Raw genomic sequence first — 18856 nt, 5'->3', positions numbered from 1 at the left:
AGGCTGGGGCAGGAGTATTGCTTGAACCTGGGAGGTAGAGGTTGCAGTGAGCCAAGATCAAGCCACTGCACTCCAGCCTGGATAACAGAGCCAGACTCCATCTCAACAAAAAGCCACAGATGATTTTTTTTTTTAAAACCAATACAACGAAAACATTTGAATTCCTATAAAACATGCAAGTCTTTAAGACACATTTGAGAAATATGAGAAACACTGGCTTAGGTCATATGTGCCCAGCAAGATATGTGAACTTATTTCACCTGCAAACATTCCACAGGTTTGTCACAATTAGAGACATTTGCTCCTAAATTCACACATATGAGGGGGATGTCTTAAAGCCCTTAAAGAATGAAGGTTTTCTCTGGTGGGTTTTCATGTCTGGTTCTATTGGAGTGTCTATTAAGAAGCCTGATGTGTGGAACTTTGTCATGACATGTCTGAATGTGACATGCACATTCAGTATAATGTGTTAACATTTCATTCGGTTTCTCTTATTCAGAGGGACTGTATCTGTGAACCACAGGACCCCTGCGTGCCGTATTCTCCTGTATTCTGCTGGTAGAGAGGGGTTCCTGTCGGCCGGGCGCGGTGGCTCATGCCTGTAATTCCAGCACTTTGGGAGGCCGAGGTGGGCAGATCACGAGGTCAGGAGATCGAGACCATCCTGGCTAACATGGTGAAACCCCGTCTCTACTAAAAATACAAAAAATTAGCCAGGCGTGGTGGCAGGTGCCTTTAGTCCCAGCTACTTGGGAGGCTGAGGCAGGAGAATGGTGTGAACCCGGGAGGCGGAGCTTGCAGTGAGCCGAGATGGCGCCACTGCACTCCAGCCTGGGCAACAGAGCGAGACTCCATCTCAAAAAATAATAATAATAATAATAAAAAGAGAGACGGGCTCCTGTCCCCAGGAGTTGCAGCTGTGTGAATGGTACCTTCTTGCTTCTGGAGAAGCTCATCCACACCAGCACCTCATTCGATTCCCCACCAATTAGCCCAGAGAGGTGGGCGGCTTGCCCAGGACGCAGCCCATGGGCAGAACCGGAGTGGGACTGGAGAGACCCTCCTGCCCACTGGGCAGGTTACATCTTCACGGCCTTATGTTTTGCTCGTTAGGGTTCCTCCTCCTCTAGTTGGTGTGAAATAAGAGCTCCGTGATGAGTTGGAGCATTACTGCAGAAAACATAGCCCCATCTTTTCCCTGTGAGGAATGGGCATCCCACAGGTCTGAATTCCCTCTGGGGTCCTGGCTGCAGCTGTGGTTCAAGGTGGGCGCCGATTGGTTGCACCCAAGCCCTGGGAAGAGGAGGCGCTGCCACTGTCAGCAACACTGAGGACACACAGGGATGAGGTGCCCCGATTTGGGGAACATTACCCTTAAGAAACTGGTGTGATGTCATTCCACTTCACAGTGGGGGGCCCCAGCTTTCAGGCCAGCATTAAGGACAAGTGCCGTTGCCATGTGAAAAAGTTATTTTCCCAAACAATGAACAATCCTAGTGATGTCATAGGCCCTGCCAGAGGGCCCAAATCAAATCGGTTCTGGTGCTGGGGCAGCCTCCTGTAACACTATCCTGAGGGGATGACTCTTCCTGGGTTGGGGGCAGACAGCGGAGAGGCCGGGGGTCTTCAGGTGCGGCCCCTGCATGTATCTGTGTTCACATTTCAAAGTGCTTTTCACTCAGAGGAAGGTGGAGCTTAGCAAAGAATTGTGCAGATCAAGGAGCAGCAGAAATGGGGGCTTCCCCCTGCAGCAGCAGCCCATGGCTCAGAAGTAGGGCTGGCATCGGGGCAAGCCAGTGCGTCCCAGGGTGGAAGGACTAAATGAGTGGCCACAGGACAGGGATCACTGGAGCAGGAGGTGGCCTCCCCCACGCGCCTTCGTGCCTGGCTGAAATCTAATCCTCATTCTTGGGCCCTCATGTCACGGCCCAGGCCTGCCTTCCCAGCAGCCTGATGCAGTCAAGCTGTTCCCACTCTTCTCTCTTCCTCCAGAGGAAGGACCTTTGCCGATGAAGTCATGGGAATAAAAGCTCCCTCTGCTCCGAAAACAGTGGGACTGTGAAGTCAGCTTGTTGTGTGGCCTCCCGAGGCCCAGGTGGGCAGCCGTGGCTGTTTACTGGGCCTTGCAAGTCCACGACATCATCTAATTTGCAAATCATGTGATTATCCCCATTGCACAGATGAGGAAACTGAGGCTCAGATCTTGGGACTGGCCCAAGATCATGGAACCATCAAATGAAACCACATCCAGGTCTGGCCCCTACAACTTGAGGTCCGTTGCTCTGGAGAACCCACAGATTTAGTTCAATTCAGTGAGCATTTGTGCAGTTCCCGCAACGTGCCGGCACCAGGCCGAGCCCTCAGAATACTCTGTGGCCTGCTGCATGGATGTGTGGGCAGTCTCGGGTCTCACGGGGGACAGTTCTTTCTCACTTCTGCCCAGAAGGTCTCTTGAGTTTTCTGCTAATTGTCTACATGGTTTTAATAGATTAATTAAAATAATCATCTTTAGCTCACCTCTCCGTTGAATGCAATGCCATTTTGGAAAGAATCACATTCTTAAATGTGACTGTGATCAAAATCACCTTGGCATCTGACAGAGTCGTGATGGCTCCTGGGGTCTGTTCCAAACAGGACACTTCCCCCATGGAGATTCCTCACTCTCAGTGACAGCCACACACCTGGCTGCCCTGCCACGTACCTGGTGCTGCAGAGCCTGGGAGAAGCAGCCACACTTCAGACCAAGCAGCTGGCACCACACCGGGCACTGGGGATGGACAGTACAGACATCTTTTCTGTGTATGTGGCTGTGCCCTCTCTCCTTAAGCCATTGGCACATTCTCCAGCCATACACGTGCTTTCAACTGGATCAACTGATGGCCCAACCAACTGGAGTAGTGGCCTGTATCTGTCTGTTTTCTTTCTATAAAGGAAAACTTGAGGCTGGGTAATTTATAAAGAAAAGAGGTTTATTTGGCTCACAGTTCCACAGGCTGTACAGGAAGCATGACGTCAGCATCTGCTTCTGGCGAGGCCTCAGGAAGCGTCCCCTCATGATGGCAGGGGAAGGGGAGCAGGTGTGTCACACAGAGAGGGAGCAAGGGAGAGCAGGGGAGGTGTCAGGCTCTTTAACGATCAGCTCTGCGTGAGCACACCACCATTACTGCACCACGCCACGCCTGAGGGGTCCTCCCACCAGGCCCAGCTCCAACGCCAGCGATCAGACTCTACATGAGATTTGGAGGGGACAGATCTCCAAGCTATGTCATGGTCTACCCGACTATGGAAAACTGTCAGGTGACCAGTCCATTTAATTACAGTCACATGAGGGTGTCAATGGCCTGATTCCAGGAACCACTGTCCCTGCCTGAATAGAGAAGATGCTGGATAATTAAAGGGGCCTGTCTGGCAGGTGTTGGGTAACTCAAGTCCAATGGAAGTGGCTGGAAGCATGCCTAGGCCCTGGCTTACCTGGGGACCTGAGGGAGCTGAGATAGAGTTGGCGGTGCTGGGCCTGGCTGAGGGCCCTGTGTGCCCACTGAAGGCTGAGGGGCCTTAGTTTACCCAGCATCTTCTGTGGCCAAGACAACACACAGCTACCTGGAGGACATGAGCACACGGGGCTGGGGAGGTGGGTTTCACTCACACACCCCTGTGGGCTTTTGCACATGTTCCAAGGCTACGCGCTCCCCTTTCTAGAAGCCCCTATTAGCCTCAAGCCTTCTAATGAGTCCTTGCTGTCCTGGGATTTTGATGGTGGAAGGGGGTGCCTTGGCTGCCCTATGACTGTTGCTTGGTGAGTGAGTGCATTAATGTCCCTTCCTGCAAAGCTCTCAAGTGGGTGACGTGTGCCAGACATTCTGGCCGCCATCCTGGTGTCCTGGCCACCTTCTCCACCTGTTCTCTGTCCCCAGTTGGCCACTACAGCCTGTCAATGGCCTCTCTTCCTTCTGGGTTCTGGTTGGGTTTGACCTGTAGGAGGCACTAGTGGGAGACACGGGGCAGGCTGGACAGAGAGGGCAGACGGACTCTGCCACCTCCTCCCAGCCGGGCAACAGGGGTGCTGGCTGCATTCCCCCGCCAAGGCCCTCTCTCAGCAGCTCCCTGGAGTCTGTGTCTGCCCTTTCCCTTCCCCCAAGACAGAGGGGGTTGCGCTCCCCGCTGCTGCTGTCCTGGGACACCTCTCCAGCCTCTGGGCTCCCTTCACTCTCCCCACAGCATGGGGAGAGGCCGTCGTGAAACTCTCCTTAGCCTCTCACCTCAATACCCAGCAGGCACCCCTTTCCTCCTGGTGCCATGAAGGGTGCGATGGCCCCCTGAATCAGGAGCCCAGCTGATCGGGCGAGGTGCACTTTGGCACCTCAAAGCTGGGAGCCAGGACCTGGAGAGGCCCACGCCCTCCACCCGTGGAGCGCCCATATTCCTGCAGGGTGTGCAGGGGTGGAGAGCAGGTCTTGCTCTGGCATGCCGCCCTTGTGGCTACTTTGTGATCAAAGTTAGCCTATGTTGACATTTCATGTCTTCAGTTGTATTTTTATTTATTTTAAAATATTCCTGCAGAAATGGTTTACGTGGAGGCTTTGTTTTTAAACAGCCCTTTGGCTGACCTCCTTCCATCACTGTCTAGAAAACATTTCAGATTTCCATGTGGAAACAGAGCCCAGGGCCCCAGAAACCCTCACCCGTGCTTCATCCAATCCACCTGCCACCAAAGGTCTCCTCAGCTCTGGGCTCTTGTTCCTTTGGAAGCACCCAGTGGCCCCACTCTCTCTGGCCCTCCAGGGTCAGCTCACTTCTCCCACACCTTGTAATCCCAGCACTTTTGGAGGCTGAGGCAGGCGAATCACCTGAGGTCAGGAGTTCAAGACCAGCCCAGTCAACATGGTGAAACGCTGTTTCTACTAAAAATACAAAAATTAGCCAGGCGTGGTGATGGGTGCCTGTAATCCCAGCTACTAGAGAGGTTGAGGCAGGAGAATCGCTTGAACCCGGGAGGTGGAGGTGGCAGTGAGATTGCACTCCAGTCTGGGCGACAAGAGAAAAAAAAAAAAATGCTATGACAGGCAGGTCTGGGAGCAAAGCAGATCCCTACCTATGGAAGCTCGAGAGACCCAGGGGCTCCTGTCCTCAGAACCCAAGGATGTCAGAGGTCCCTCTCGTCCCTAGGGGCAGGGGCTCTTCAAGGAGGAATCCATGGGCTGCTCCTGGAGAGGAAGCCTGGATCCGGTGGGAGACGGGAGCTGCCCAAGGCCTCTGCGGGGCAACACCAGGGCCTGTGCCTGGCCAGACCTGACTCCTGACTTCTAGCCCCATGTCCCAGGGCGGAGCCTGTGATAGTAAGGACATGCCACTAGGCACCCAGGGAGCGTCCTTCATCGTCTCCTTAGCTCCAAAAGTGGGTGCCTCATTCAGGATGAGGGAGAAGCCACTTAGAGCCTGAGCCAGCCAGAGTCAGGCTGCGTGCTGCCAGGGGCCCATCAGATGCTACCCCTCACCCTCAGGAGGCTGCCACCAGTGCACCCAAGAATCATCCCCTGGTGGGAAATTCCATTCTGATGCACAGCCTTTGTTCTGACACAAACAGATGCAGCAGTCACTTCTGAGAGCAGGCTCTCCTGCTCACCTCCCTGGGACCCTCCGGCCCGCCCCACACCCCGCCTCCATCCTTCCTGGTTTCTCTGTGGGCGCTGCCCGCTGGGTGCAAGAGATGGTTGGGGCCTTTGTCCACAGAAGCAGAAACAGCACCGACATGCAAAGGCTGAGTGGGGACCCAAAGCCCACACAGTCAGCCCCGTGTGTGGCGGACGCGGAGCTTGAAGCCCAGAGAGGGGAGGTGGCCTGCCACGGTTACACTGCTGTGAGCGAGGCAGAAGCAGGCCCACCAGGACCTGGTGCTGACCCCATCTCTGGGGCTTGCCTTCCTCAGCAGTCTCAGCTTTCTGGGACACTCCGTGTTCACCCTACATTCATGCAACTGCTCCAAAAGGCCCTGCAGGGCAGGAGTGGAGCTCACAAGCTCTGGAAATGCTGGCCCAGCCCCCGGCTCCTCTCTCTCAGGTCTCGGTAACCCCAGGGGCAGCAGAGCTTCCTGACCCTGTTATGCTGGTGTCCGGCACTCAGGCCCTTATCACTGCTCAGCTCAGACTTTAGTGTGGTGGCCGCAGAGACCAAGGCTGTGTCCTCCGAGCCATGCTGTCTGATCACCCCTGGTGGCCCAAGTCCGGAAGGAATGGTAGCTCCAAGTGAAGAACTAAGCGAAAATGAAAGGGGGCCGTTCCACACGGTGATGAGGGGCTGCTGGGGGGCCCTTTCCGGGGAGCCCAGCCCTGGCTTAGTGCTCCTGGGTGGAGCTGAAGGGCTGGGTCCACTTGGAGACATCCAGGAAGACGGTGGAGGCCCCGTGGTAGAGCCAGAGCCGGGGCAGGGCGCCGTGGCGGGTCCAGGTGTCCCGAACTGTATCGTAGGCCTCCATCTCCACGTGGTAGTCACCTTCCATGCCCTGCCAGCGGCCGCCTGTCACGTACAGCGCATCGCCCAGTGGCACCAGCGCGCCGTTCTCATGCAGGCTGTGCTGGGACTGCACCTGTACCCGGTCAGCGGGTTAATGTCCCATGGTGGGAGCCGGAGAGCAGTGCTGAGGGTGCCCTCAGCAGGGTTGGGGGAGTGGCAGAGAGGACGGCCAGCCACCTGGCCCAGATCCCCTCCACGGCACGAGCACAGGGTCCCTGGGCAGCCCACCCCAGCCCCTCCAGCCTCCTCAGACTCTTCTTTTGGTGGGGAGGCCCCTTTCCCTCTCTGACCCTCAGCCCTCGGGATGACAATTCCACCCCCTGCAGTCAGAGGGGGCCCTGAAGCCTGAGCCCAAAGCTGCCTCCCAGGGAGGTCTGGGCTGACTCGAGGCCTCACTGAGGCTTCGCTGTCTCACAGGAGACACCCAGGAAGAGCCTAGCCCACCGTGGGCCCCCTCGCCTCACCCCTGCACCCCTGCTCAGTCTGTGGCCTTGGGAGTGGCCCCGGGAGGGATTGTGGGGTGAGGGCAGTGACTTTCCAGAGGCTGGAGAGAGGTGTGGCTTCAGGAAGAACCTGGGCGGGTGGGAAGCAGGAGGCCGGTCTGTGGCCTCCAGATGAAGACAGGGAAGAGATGAGGACCCAGGCCCGGAGAGGGTAAGGCAGAGTCCTGCTGTGCTGGGACCTGAGGCTGGGACAATGGCCTGGGCTGGAGGAAGGCCTGGCTGTGGCCCAGCTGAGAGGGCCCAGGCTGACATGCTGGCCTGGCAGAGCCCACCCTGCACCTGTCTCACCACTGTAATGGGGGCCCTGGGTCAGCTGAGCAGTGACGCCAGGGGACAGCTGTGGGCAGCAGGATTGCAGAAGTCCAGCTGTCACCAGGCCGGGAGCCTGCAGGGTTGCTGCAGGAAAGAGTGCCCCATTCTCAGACTGCAGGGACTGGGAGTCTTGGGGCAGGTGGGCAGGCCCAGGGTATCTGGCTTGGTGCCAAGACCCACCCCCAACCTCCTGGGCACTGTCCTCTCCACCAGGGAGGCCGCCCAGAGGTCCACCTCCCGCCCCTTCCTCAGGGACTGATGGTCAAAGAGCGGGCCATGGTGGGATGGTGCTGAGGACAATAGGAAGGCCCCGGGGCTGGCGGCTCTCACCTCCCCTCAGCTCAGGAACCCCCTCCCTGACTTGGCCACCCTGAGGCAGAGGACGCCCTCCCTCCTGGTCCCTATAGCACCCTCCGTCTGAACCTGGTTTTTCTCCCTGAGAAGGAGGACAGGCCACTCCTCTGTAGGAAGCTGGGTGTGCAGGGACAAAGCACCAGTGGCCGACAACCCCAAACCACATTCTCCCATTGTCACTGTCTCTCCTATCCTCAAGGGGGCTCAGGCCAGGGCACTGTTGTCGCCTTGTAGCCTGGGGGGAATCTCAACATGCGCCACCCCCTTCGTTGTGGGCCCTCTGTGGGCATTCCAGCCTGTGCTGTCCCCTTCGCAGTGGGCCCTCTGTGGCACCCCATCCCTCACTTCCCAGGCTGGCTCTCTGATGTCAGGAGTCCCAGGCAGGGGCTCACACATTGGGGGAGGGGGTGGCCCACCTTCTGCCACAGGTTGGCCCCAGGGTCGTACACGTAGACCTTCTTGGTGTTGTCCCCGATGAGGTAGAGCTCCCCGTGCAGTGCGGCGCAGCGCGGCGAGGACAGGTACTTGGGCAGGAAGGGTGAGGCGATCACACTCCACGCATCTGCGGGGGGCATAGGCACCGGCCACCATCACCAGGGTTGCCAGTGCGGGCACTGGCACTGTCCCCCACTCTGAGGGACCCCGGACTCAATGCCTCTCTGAACCTCAGTGAACTCGTCTGTGAAATGGGAGTAGGTTCCTGTGGTGCAGCTGGGAGGGACCCACACCTGCCTCTCACCCAGCCTTGATCTTCCCCCTGGGGACAGTGGCCCCTCACAAGGCTGCAGCATAGGTGAGGGGCCTGTGAACGGTACAGGGATCCCTCAGGTCTCTCCCTGTTGGGGGTGCTTTGGCCTGGCTGCCACCCCACCCACCCCACCTGACTGGCTGGGGCCCCTCCCTTCCCAGCCCCCAACCCCGGGCCTGGTACCCAGGTGGGCCTTGCATGGACTCTGGGCCCAGCCAGTCTCTTGAGGGTCCTCACATCCACGCCTCAGAATGGGGCCCGCCACCATCTACACTGTCCCCACACCCACACGGTGAAACAGGGCCCGCCATCATCTATACTGTCCCCACACCCACACTGTGAAACAGGGCCCGCCACCATCTACACTGTCCAGAGGGTGAAACAGGACTGGAGACCAGGGTCAGGGCTGGACGGCTCAGAGTTCAGGGAGGCTGAGCTGGGCCTCCAACTCTGGCACAGAGTCCAGAACCCAAGATGGACCCCAGGGCCTCGGAGGTTGGGGGGTCACCACTCCTGCTCCGTGAGGCCCTTTTGGGTAGAACAGTCAGGCAGTTGCCAGGTGCTGGGCTCAGGTCACTGGCACCCTACCCCTAGCCCCAGCCCACTGCTGCCCTAAGGCCTGAGCAGGACAGATGTGCAGCTCGCCTCTGCGCTGGGACTCTGTGGAGGTGACGCAGTGGGTCCCCGACCCCTTGGGCCCCTGCCTTTCTCCGCGTCCCCTCCTCTTTGTGAGAGGCTGCGGCCACCAGCTCTCTCCACCCCAGGCCCCGTCTATCCTCAGGAGCCCCCATCCTCGCCATCACTGCCAGCGGACTGTCGCCTGTCAGAGGGGCCTGTGGTCCTCTGTCCTCGGTCCCTGAGCCCCGCCCACCTGTGACAGGGTTGTAGCACTGCAGGGCCAGGGCGTTGTACTTGCAGGCACTGGAGCCCACCAGGTAAAGCCGGCCCCGGCAGCCGGCAGCTGAGAAGTTGCTGACGTATTTGAGGGCTGGGCTGATGGGCGTCCAGCTGTCCGTGTAGGGGTCGTAGCTCTCCACCTCCACCACGTCCAGGGTGGTGCCTGCGGGGTGAGGGCGGGGGCAGGTCAGGGCTGGGGAGGAGAGGGGAGGCCTGGAAACTCAGGGGCTGGGGCTTTGTAAGGCAGCAGGGACCACCGTGGTGGGAAGCGGGGTGGGCGCCCCATTTCACAGATAGGGAAGCTGAGGCTCAGAGAGGCGCCGGCACCTCCCAAGGCCACCCTGCCAGGAAGTGGTGTAGGGGATGGACACTCAGGCCTAGAAATGCCCCACTCTGGGGCCGATGTTGCGGAAGGGGGTGGCAGGGAGCAGTCAGGAGGCTGCCCGTCCCCAGGCCCCTCATGTGCCAGGAGTCATTTCCTGGAGTGCTCTGAACTAGAATGGAGGACGCCAGCCCTGGGAGGGCAGGTTGCGAGACCCTGGAGCTGTAGGCAGCTCCCTCCCAGTCCCAGATACAGTCTGGGTGTGACAGTGATGGGGACGCCTCCTGGGGAGAGCAGGCCTTGGCCTGGGCCTCTGTGAGCACCTGGGGACCTCACAAGCCCTGGGCGCTTTCTGCTGTCTGGTTGGGGACACGGTAGCCACTGAGAGAAAGGGGACAGCTGGGACAGGTGGGGCATTAGAAGTGGCCTCAAGACCAGTTCATCACCTACAGAGCTTTTGGGCCACATGTGTTTTTTCTTTTTTCTTTTTTTTGAGACAGGGTCTTGCCCTGTCACTGAGGCTGAAGTACAGTGGTGCGATAACGGCTCATTGCAGCCTCGACCTCTCAGACTCAGCCATCCTTCTACCTTGGCCGGCATGTGACACCATACCTGCCTTTTTTTTTTTTCTTTTTTTTTGAGATGGAGTCTCACCCTGTCACCCAGGCTGGAGTGTAATGGCTCAATCTCGGCTCACTGCAATCTCTGCCTCCCAGATTCAAACAATTCTCCTGCCTCAGCCTCCCGACTAGCTGGGATTACACATCCAGCTAATTTTTGTATTTTTAATAGAGACGGGGTTTCACCATGTTGGCCAGGCTGGTCTCGAACTCCTGATCTTGTGATCCGCCTGCCTCGGCCTCCCAAAGTGCTGAGATTACAGGCGTGAGCCACTGCACCCGGCCTGGCTATTTTTTTTTTAAAATGGGCTGGGGGCAGTGGCTCCCTCTTGTAATCCCAGCACTTTGGGAGGCTGAGGTGGGTGGACCACTTGAGCCCAGGAGTCTGAGACCAGCCTGGTCAATATGGTGAAACCCCGTCGCTACAGAAAATACAAAACTTAGCTGGGCATGATGGCACGCACCTGTGGTCCCACCTACTCAGAAGGCTGAGGTGGGAAGATTGCTGGAACCTGGAAGATGGAGGTTGCAGAGAGCTGAGATCACTCCACTGCACTCCAGCCTGGGTGACAGAGCAAGACTGTCTCATAAATAAATAAATAAAAAATAAATAATTTTAAAAAGGGAGACAGGGTCTCTCTATGTTGCCCAGGCTTGTCTCAAACTCCTGGGTAACATAGAGAGACCCTGTCCTCCTCCAAGCAGTCCTCCTGCCTTGGCCCTGCCAAGTGCTGAGATTACAGGAGTGAGCCACCACACCTGGCCACATTTTGTTTTTCGATGTTCCTTTAATCAGTGAAGGCTCCTGGGTGACTCCCTGCTGTAGCTGCAGGTGCTGGCGGGTGGGTGTGGCTGTCCCCACTGGCCCCTCCTGCAGGAAGCCCTCCTGGGGCCTGAGTCACCATCTTGCTGTCTCTGTCCCAGCACAGCAGAGGCACTGGGAGCTGGCCAGGGAGGACAGCCGGGCTGTGGGTCTCGATGGCCCACCTGGTCAGGAGCCCTGGCCTATGGCTTGCCCACCCCACCAGACAGCGAGCCCTGATGGTGGCACTGGGAGCAGCATCTCTGTGGTCTCTGAGGCCAGCATGGGGCTCTCTGTTGCTATTGCTGCAGGGAAGAGAGGCTAGAACCAGGCCCCAGGGAGGAATGGAGAGGAAGGCCTCACCGCCAATGGCGTAGATCTCCCCATTGAGTGCCGCGCTGGCATGGTTGGTGCGGGCCTTCAGCATGGGCGCCACGGGCTTCCAGGCGGCCTCCTTCAGTGGGAAACACCAGGCCTGGGTGGTTGACCAGGTGTCTGTCTTGGTGCCCCGAGAGCCACCTGCCGGGAGAAGTTCTGTCTACATGGGTACCACCAGCCTGGGGTGCCAGGCCAATGGGGTCTGGGTACCAATGTCCAGGCGCCTCCTCCCATGCCAGGCCATGATCTCCAGCGTGGTGAGCCAGGGGTGGGACCAGCGTAGCGCAGTCGAGCTGTGTGACTGCACAGGCCCCTCTATCCCCCATAAACAGGGATGACAAGATCAGTGGTTTCAAGCCCCCATCAGCGGAAGCTTGTCCCCTCCCAAATCTTACAAGGAACCCCAATTTCTTTTTTTTTTTTTTTTTTTTTTGAGACGGAGTCTTGCTCTGTCACCCAGGCTGGAGTGCAGTGGCCGGATCTCAGCTCACTGCAAGCTCCGCCTCCCGGGTTCACGCCATTCTCCTGCCTCAGCCTCCCGAGTAGCTGGGACTACAGGCGCCCGCCACCACGCCCGGCTAGTTTTTTTGTATTTTTTTAGTAGAGACGGGGTTTCACCGTGTTAGCCAGGATGGTCTCGATCTCCTGACCTCGTGATCCGCCCGTCTCGGCCTCCCAAAGTGCTGGGATTACAGGCTTGAGCCACCGCGCCCGGCCCTCCTTTTTTTTTTTTGAGATAGAGTCTTGCTCTGTCACCCAGGCTGGAGGGAACCCCAATTTCTAAGATAGGAAAGAACAAAGTGACCCCTGCATCACATGACTCCTTCTGGGGACCAAGACGGACATCTGGTCAACCACCCAGGCCTGGGGCTTCTCACTGAAGGAGGCCACCTGGAACCTCGTGGCGTCCACAGCAGCCACGCCAGCGTGGCACTCAGCGGGGAGGTCTGGAGCTTCCCCTGAAGGAGCTGTGCGATGCAGGGGTAGGCCCACGCTAGCCTGTGTACAGAAGCAGCTCCCGGCTCCCACGAGTGACCACGGATTTTAAATGTCCTTGTTTTCACATGCATGGAAAGGCCTCAACAAGCCTTGACTAACCATCAGAGACCCCACTCAGTGCGGGGAGTTGCACGGAGCCCGGTGCTTGGCTGGGCAGGGCACCCCTGGAAGGGCCCCTGAGCTGCCTACCTGTGACATAGATGTTGTTGTTCAGGGCCGCCAGGGAGAAACCCCACTTGTGGTAGTCGGGGAAGTCTGGAAGCGCCATCCACCTCTCTGGCAGAAGGAGAGAGGCAGAAGGGTCAGGCTGCCAGGCTCCCTGCTGGGGCGGTCCCCACTACCCCTTCCCAGGTGCCTTTCCGTGCACCAGGTGCAGAAATGCCCCCCTCACTGGTGGGGAAAGGGAAGGGCAGGGGGACACTGGTGCAGGGGCCCAGGGGGTCCTGGGTGCTCTGGCTTAATGCGTCCCCCCCACCCCCTCCGCAGAGCCTGGCACTCAGAGTGGACATAGGATAGCCCCCTGGAGAAGCAGGAAGGCTTTGGAGGCTGGGGTCTCACCTTGACCCTGCAGTTGACCCCACTGACCCCAAATGGACCATTCAGCCCCTGGGACTGGCCTGTCGGTTAGATGTGGTGTGGGTTAAGTGGCCTGATCTGTGGGTGTCACTAGTGTGTGGTAACACCAACAGCATGCCTTCCTCCCTCCCTACCTTCCTTCCTTGCACCTTCCCTGCCCTCCAGGCAGCCAGGCACATACAGGGGATCAGGCACAGGCCTTGCAGCAGGCAGAGCGGGTCCAAATCCCAGCTGTCGTGCCCCAGCTGTGTGTCCTTGGGCAAAGCCCAGCCTCAGTTTCCTTGCTGTAGAGTGGGACTGACCCCTGCCTCCCAGGAGCTATGGGGACCCTCATGGGACTGCTCACTGATGGTGGCTGTTAGGATGATTGCTGCTCGGGTTGTGGGGTGGGGCAGAGCGATATGCCCAAGTCAGGCCTGCCTCTCAGAGCTACAAGAGGTAAACTGAGGCAAGAGATGCGAAAATGCTTTGGAAAATCTAGACAATAACTGTGGAAATGGTAAAGTCCTATAAATGGACATATTTTGGGTGTTTGTGGAAGAGCCCCAGGCCTTCGGGACGTCCCCTGGGAAGACTCTGTTTACTGTTTATGACCATTTTTGGGAGATGCGGGATTCCAGGCCTCCCTGGGAGCACAGCCTGGCACTGTGGGCAGGGACCGTGTCCCCGTGACTCATGGCTCTGTCACCCCAGGGAGGGGGTTGCCCAGCCATCAACAGGCCCTTCCTGCCAGCGCCCCGCCTCCCGGCCGGGTCTGAGACAGCTGCTCCCTCCTGACGCCAGCCTCAGACCCCTCTCATCAGCCCCTGACCCGAACAGCTGGCCTCGGGCTTCCTGGAGTCTGCCAGCCTCTGACGCCAAGGAGATGGTTGGCGACCTGCCTGGTGGCCCCATGACACCAGCCAGCCTGCGTCAGCCCTTCCCAGAGCACCTCCCGGGGCCAGTGCAGGGGCCTCCAGAACCGCTGCGGGGCCCTCATGCCTCCTTTCCCGCCAAATGGCAGACCTGGCCTCAGTGCCCACTTCAGGGCTTCCTACAACTGTGTGAGGAAACAGCAGGAGCCCATTTCACAGATGAGGAAGCTGAGGCTCAGAGAGGCGAGGTCACCTGTTTGAGGGCTGGGATTACAACCCCGTTTGGGCTGACCCAGAAGCTGAGCTCTCACTCCTCCAGCTGCCTGCACCCCTTTACTCCCCACCCCGCTCTCCCCTTGGGGTCTCGATTCCCCCGGCAGGTGCACTGAGTGGGGGGCATGGGGAGGAGGCAGCGGCCAGGCCGCCCACTCCACAGAGTGCAGTCTGGGCCGTGGAGCCCTGTACACCAGTCCCAGAGCCTAAAAGGGACCAGAGTCCTGGGCTCTGGTTGCAGAGAAAGGAAACAGCAGTGCCCCCCAGCTTTCCTCCTCACTGGGGTGTCACAGGCTCCTCTGCAGCCCCCAGGTGAGGCCCACCCAGGCATGCCCCTCACAGTGGCCTCACACAGCTCCTGGTCCTCTGCGAGCCTCAGTCGCTCCACCTGCAAGGTGGACACAGCGGCTCTCGCCAGACCGAGGGACGGCAGGCGGGCCCAGACGCGGGAGGGGTACTTACTGGCCTTGCTGTTGTAGAAGGCAAAGTTTCCAAGGCGGGGAGTGGGCTCCTCACCTGCCTCATCCTCCTCCAGCGCCCGCCCGCCCACCACCACCAGGACCTCCTCCAGCTTCTGCCGGACGGCGGGTGGTGCCTGTGGGGTGGGAGGCCAGGGTCAGGGCAACGGCAAAGTCTCCCCATGCCCTGAGCCCCCGTATGCCCTGGGCAGGCCTCGGCATGTGTGTGCATGTGTGCATGTGTGTTGCTGGAGATGGTGTGTGCCCGAGTGCACGAGCTGCTCACTCCTTGCACCACGTGCCTTTCAGGGGCCATTCCTGAACCACCTTCAGAACCAGCCCCACAGCAGGTACGCAGTGCCATGCATGAGCTTCTCCCTATCCCCGCTCCCTGGGTGGCCTCCAGCAGGCAGCACAAGGGTGTCCCGGCTCAGCGGGAAATGCTGGCTGTCTTAGGAATGGCCAGTAAGCAGTCGCTGCCTAGGGCTCCCAGAACCCCAGGCTCCCCAACGGCCACCCGCCCTGGCCCCCATATGGAACCCCCAGATCTCCCACTGCCAGGAGTTAGAATACTAGGTGACTGCCTACTGGCAAGGCTCTGAAGCCAGCTCCAGAAGGAGGCCAGGTGCTCTGTGACTGGCTGGAATCCAGTGGGGACAGGGGTTAGGGGTTAGCCCACTACTCACTCCACCCTTGGCCTGAGGACCATCAGCCTGAGCCACTCTTTGTCCTCGGACTTGGCTCTAAAGGAGTGCCCTGGAGCAAGGCCCCCAAACAGGGTGTCTGGCAGCTGACCGCGCAGCCACTCCCAGACCTGTCACTCCATCATGACCTGCCGTGCCTGCCAGGCCCACTGCCAGCACAAACAGGAAGTAGCACCCCATAAAAGCTCCGGCAGACTGCCAGGCCTGTCTGTGCCTCCTTGCCTGTGCATAAGCTGCACCACCTTCCTGGATGGTTTTCCCCTCTTTTTCTCCCTGTGAGCTCCTATCCCTCCTCTAAGGCCCAGCTCACATGCTGCCTCCTCCAGGAAGCACTCCCTGACTGCCAGCCCCTCCCAGAATGCATCCTGGGCATATATTTGGCCCTTCCACACTGCCTGATGTCTGTTTCCAGGCTTGTCCCACTGAGCTGCAGGCTCCTTCAGGACAGGGTCAGATCTTACCACTTCTACATTCCCCTGCCCCTTGCACCCAGGGTGTGGCACGCACACAGGCACGATCTGCACTTGAGGGGTGAATGGTGATGTCCTTATAGGGAACTGGCCCAAAACAAGGAGCATTGCAAGGTCAGTGCACCTTGGAATGTCCACTCCTTACTCTGTCCTGATTCAGGTGGGGTTTCTGGGGCTCTCCTCCCTGCTTCCCAGGAATAGGGGCCTCCCAGCTGCTCACTCACCCCATCACGGCCCTGGGACAGGGCTGCCCGGCATGCCTCTGACTCCTGGATTAGGGGCTCTGTGGCCAGCAGTTGTTGCACGCAGGGCCTGGGCACGGCGTCCAGGTGCACTAGGCTGAGCAGCTCAGGCAGGTGGGAGGCTCGGGCCTGTGGGTCATGGCGCACCCAGCGCAGCAGGGCCTCAAGTCGGCTTTGCTCTGGCTGCACCTGCAGCAGGTCACTGGCCAGACAAGTGACCAGCCGGTCTCGAGGAAGCTGCAGGAACTCGTCCTCACGTGCCACAGCCGCAAAGTTCTCTCGCAGGAAGGCCCAGGCCTTGGCAGCCACGCCCAGCAGCCCTTGCTGCTCCCCAAACTCACAGATGCCCAGGCAGTTGGCAGCATCCAGTTGCTGCTGCAGGTAGCGGCCGCAGACCTTCTGCACCGAGGGGAAGTGCAGGCGTGCAGCCGTGCGTGTCAGCGCCTCCACATTGCCCTGGGTGATGGTCAGCCGGCCTGTGTACACGAAGTCCACCAGTTGCCCCACCACAGCTGGCTCCACGTCCCGCAGCTCCACGCGCGCAGAGAAGCTCTCGGCAAAGTCACCCGCAAACATGGCATGGAAGTAGGGGCTGCTGAGTGCCAGGAGGCCACGGTGGCATGGCAGCTCCCGGCCGCCCACCAGCAGTGTGACATCGGCCAGCTTGGGCTGAGAGCGCAGCCGCTGCAGGCCCTCCAGCATGTCCTGGGCATGCGAGGGCAGGTGGAAATCCAGGTCATCCACGTTCCGTACCATGACGCTGTGCCCACGGGACCCTCAGCAGCCCACCCACTCAAGGGAAGAAGTGCCTGGAGCCGCCCGAGCTCCTAGGAGAGAAGAGAGCAGGGTCAGCCAAGTGGGGATGGTCTCATCCTCCTGAGTGACCCATCCAGTCTGTCCATCAGTCCTTTCCATCCCTTGATAAACAGGATGAGCACCGACCATGTGCCAATCACTTTACTCGCCATCTGCCTCAAGCCACCCCCAGAACCCTGTAAGGTAGGGCAGGTGTCATCCCTGTTTGCAGTGAGGAAATTGAGGTTCAGAGGGGTGGGAGACCTACCCATGGCCAGGCATTTGGGGCAGAACAGGGCTGGCAAAAGAACCCATACCCTGGGTCTCGTCCACAACCCTGGGCTACACCGAGCCCACCCCCAGGGGCCCCGGAGGCACCCAAACTCCCGGAGGCGTCCTCTGTCCCAGATCCCACACTGCTGGGGAGGCCATTTGGGGGCTGCAGCAGCTCCTGCTCCCGTGGTGCTCCCAGGCACCAGGCCACGTGCCAAGCATGCAGAGAAGCTGTGCATTCACCACTCAGTCCCACAACAGTCCTGGAGGGTGGGTGTAATCATTGCTCCTTTTACAGCTGGCGAGACTGAGGCACAGAATGTTTCAGTCACTCGCCCAAGATCACACATCTAGGAAGTGGTGAAGCTGGAATTTGAACTCAGAGCTAGGCTTGGGGGCCCAGGCTCTGAACCCTGCATTCCACGTGGCCCGCTGGAGGTTGCTAAACAGAAACGGCCAGCCAAAGGCAGCGTTCTGGAGGGTTTCACATCACCACTCTCCTGTGGTTGAAGTCAGCAAGGCTGCTTACAGGCTCATGTAATTATATGCATGTGGTTTATGTCCTTCTGGTGTTGCACCCTAAGACAACCGTCCCTAGGAGAGATCAAGTCTGTGCACAAGCCTTTGACCCGGGTCACCCCAGGGCGAAAGGCTGCACAGCGGAGGGGCCGTTCGCCCGCTAGGGGGCGCCTCGTGGAGCCATCCCGGGCAAGAGAGGCGTCCGTGCGTCCACAGGTACAAAATGTGTGGGAACGCCAGCGGCACGGAAATGACAAAGCTCAGCTGGAGAACCAGGAGGCCAAGAGTCTGGCCGCGCAGTCACGGTGCAGGTGCAGGTGCAGGTGCAGGTGCAGGTGCAGGTGCAGGTGCAGGTGCAGGTGCAGGTGCAGGCAGTGGGAGCTAGAGCTCCCCGACTTCCCGACCCGGATGCCACCTCTTGACCCCAGAGCGGGGAAGCACCTGGGAGCCCACAGGGCCTCAAGGACCAACCCTGGCTCGCGCACAGGGCAGCTCAGGCGGCCGGCGGCCCCACGCCCCAGCATCCCAGCCAGTACTTGAAATACCCACCCAATACTGCAGGCATGGGGGTCCTGCCTGGCCCCTCCCCAGGAGGCCCTGGCCCCCATGAAGGCGGTTCTGCCCTTCCTGGGCAGCTGGGAGATGAGCTGGGGCCTGAGTAGGCGATGGGGCTGTCCCTGGGCCACCGCCTGCAGGCGTCGCATTCCTGTCATTGTTGTGCTACCTTGGGCCAGCTGCTGCTGGGGCGATGGGCCGGCAGGCGTAAGCGCCCCCACTTTCCCTGGGGGCCTCAGGGGTGCCTGCTGACACTTGTCACCCTGCAGTCCCTGCATGGATCAGGGGCTTCCTGAGGGTCTCAGAACCTCACCCCAGTGCCTGCCCAGGCCTGGAGTGAGGAAGCTGAGTGGGCAGGACAATAAAAAGCCTGAGCCCAGCAAGGCTGGCGACTGTGGCCGAGTGGCCCTGGCTGCCATCCAAGGGGTGGCCCAGGCTCCCCCTCCCACCTCTCCAGCTGGAACAGAGGGAAACCTGTCTCCTGAGCCCCCACCCTGAGGAGCCTGGCTTGGCCGCTGGCAGGGGCCAGGGGGCGTCCCTGAAGCACTCGGCTGTGATCCTCGCCTCCGGGGCCTAACCCATCCTCCCCGCTGCCCCCTGCTGGGTCCCCCTGCCCTCTCTGCTGTCCCCTGCCCCAGAGCCCCCTGGATCCTACCTCTCACTCGGCCTGGACCTTGAAGCTGAGAACACAG

General features: G+C 59.5%; 1 protein-coding gene across 1 annotated transcript; it reads right to left on the bottom strand.

Moving 5' to 3' along the window:
- Window positions 1–6223: 6223 nt before the first annotated feature.
- KLHL30 (kelch like family member 30) lies at window positions 6224–18856 on the bottom strand. The gene is made up of 8 exons (XM_025405328.1): window positions 18820–18856; window positions 16005–16849; window positions 14611–14743; window positions 12635–12721; window positions 11432–11587; window positions 9299–9487; window positions 8096–8241; window positions 6224–6583 (listed from the first exon to the last, which is right to left on the bottom strand). Exons 2-8 carry the CDS (start codon window positions 16776–16778, stop codon window positions 6332–6334), a joined length of 1737 nt encoding a protein of 578 aa, XP_025261113.1. The 5' UTR covers window positions 16779–16849; window positions 18820–18856; the 3' UTR covers window positions 6224–6331.

Source organism: Theropithecus gelada, chromosome 12 (assembly GCF_003255815.1).
Source record: "Theropithecus gelada isolate Dixy chromosome 12, Tgel_1.0, whole genome shotgun sequence".
Classification (NCBI taxonomy): domain Eukaryota; kingdom Metazoa; phylum Chordata; class Mammalia; order Primates; family Cercopithecidae; genus Theropithecus; species Theropithecus gelada.
This window is presented reverse-complemented; position numbering and strand designations above follow the sequence as displayed.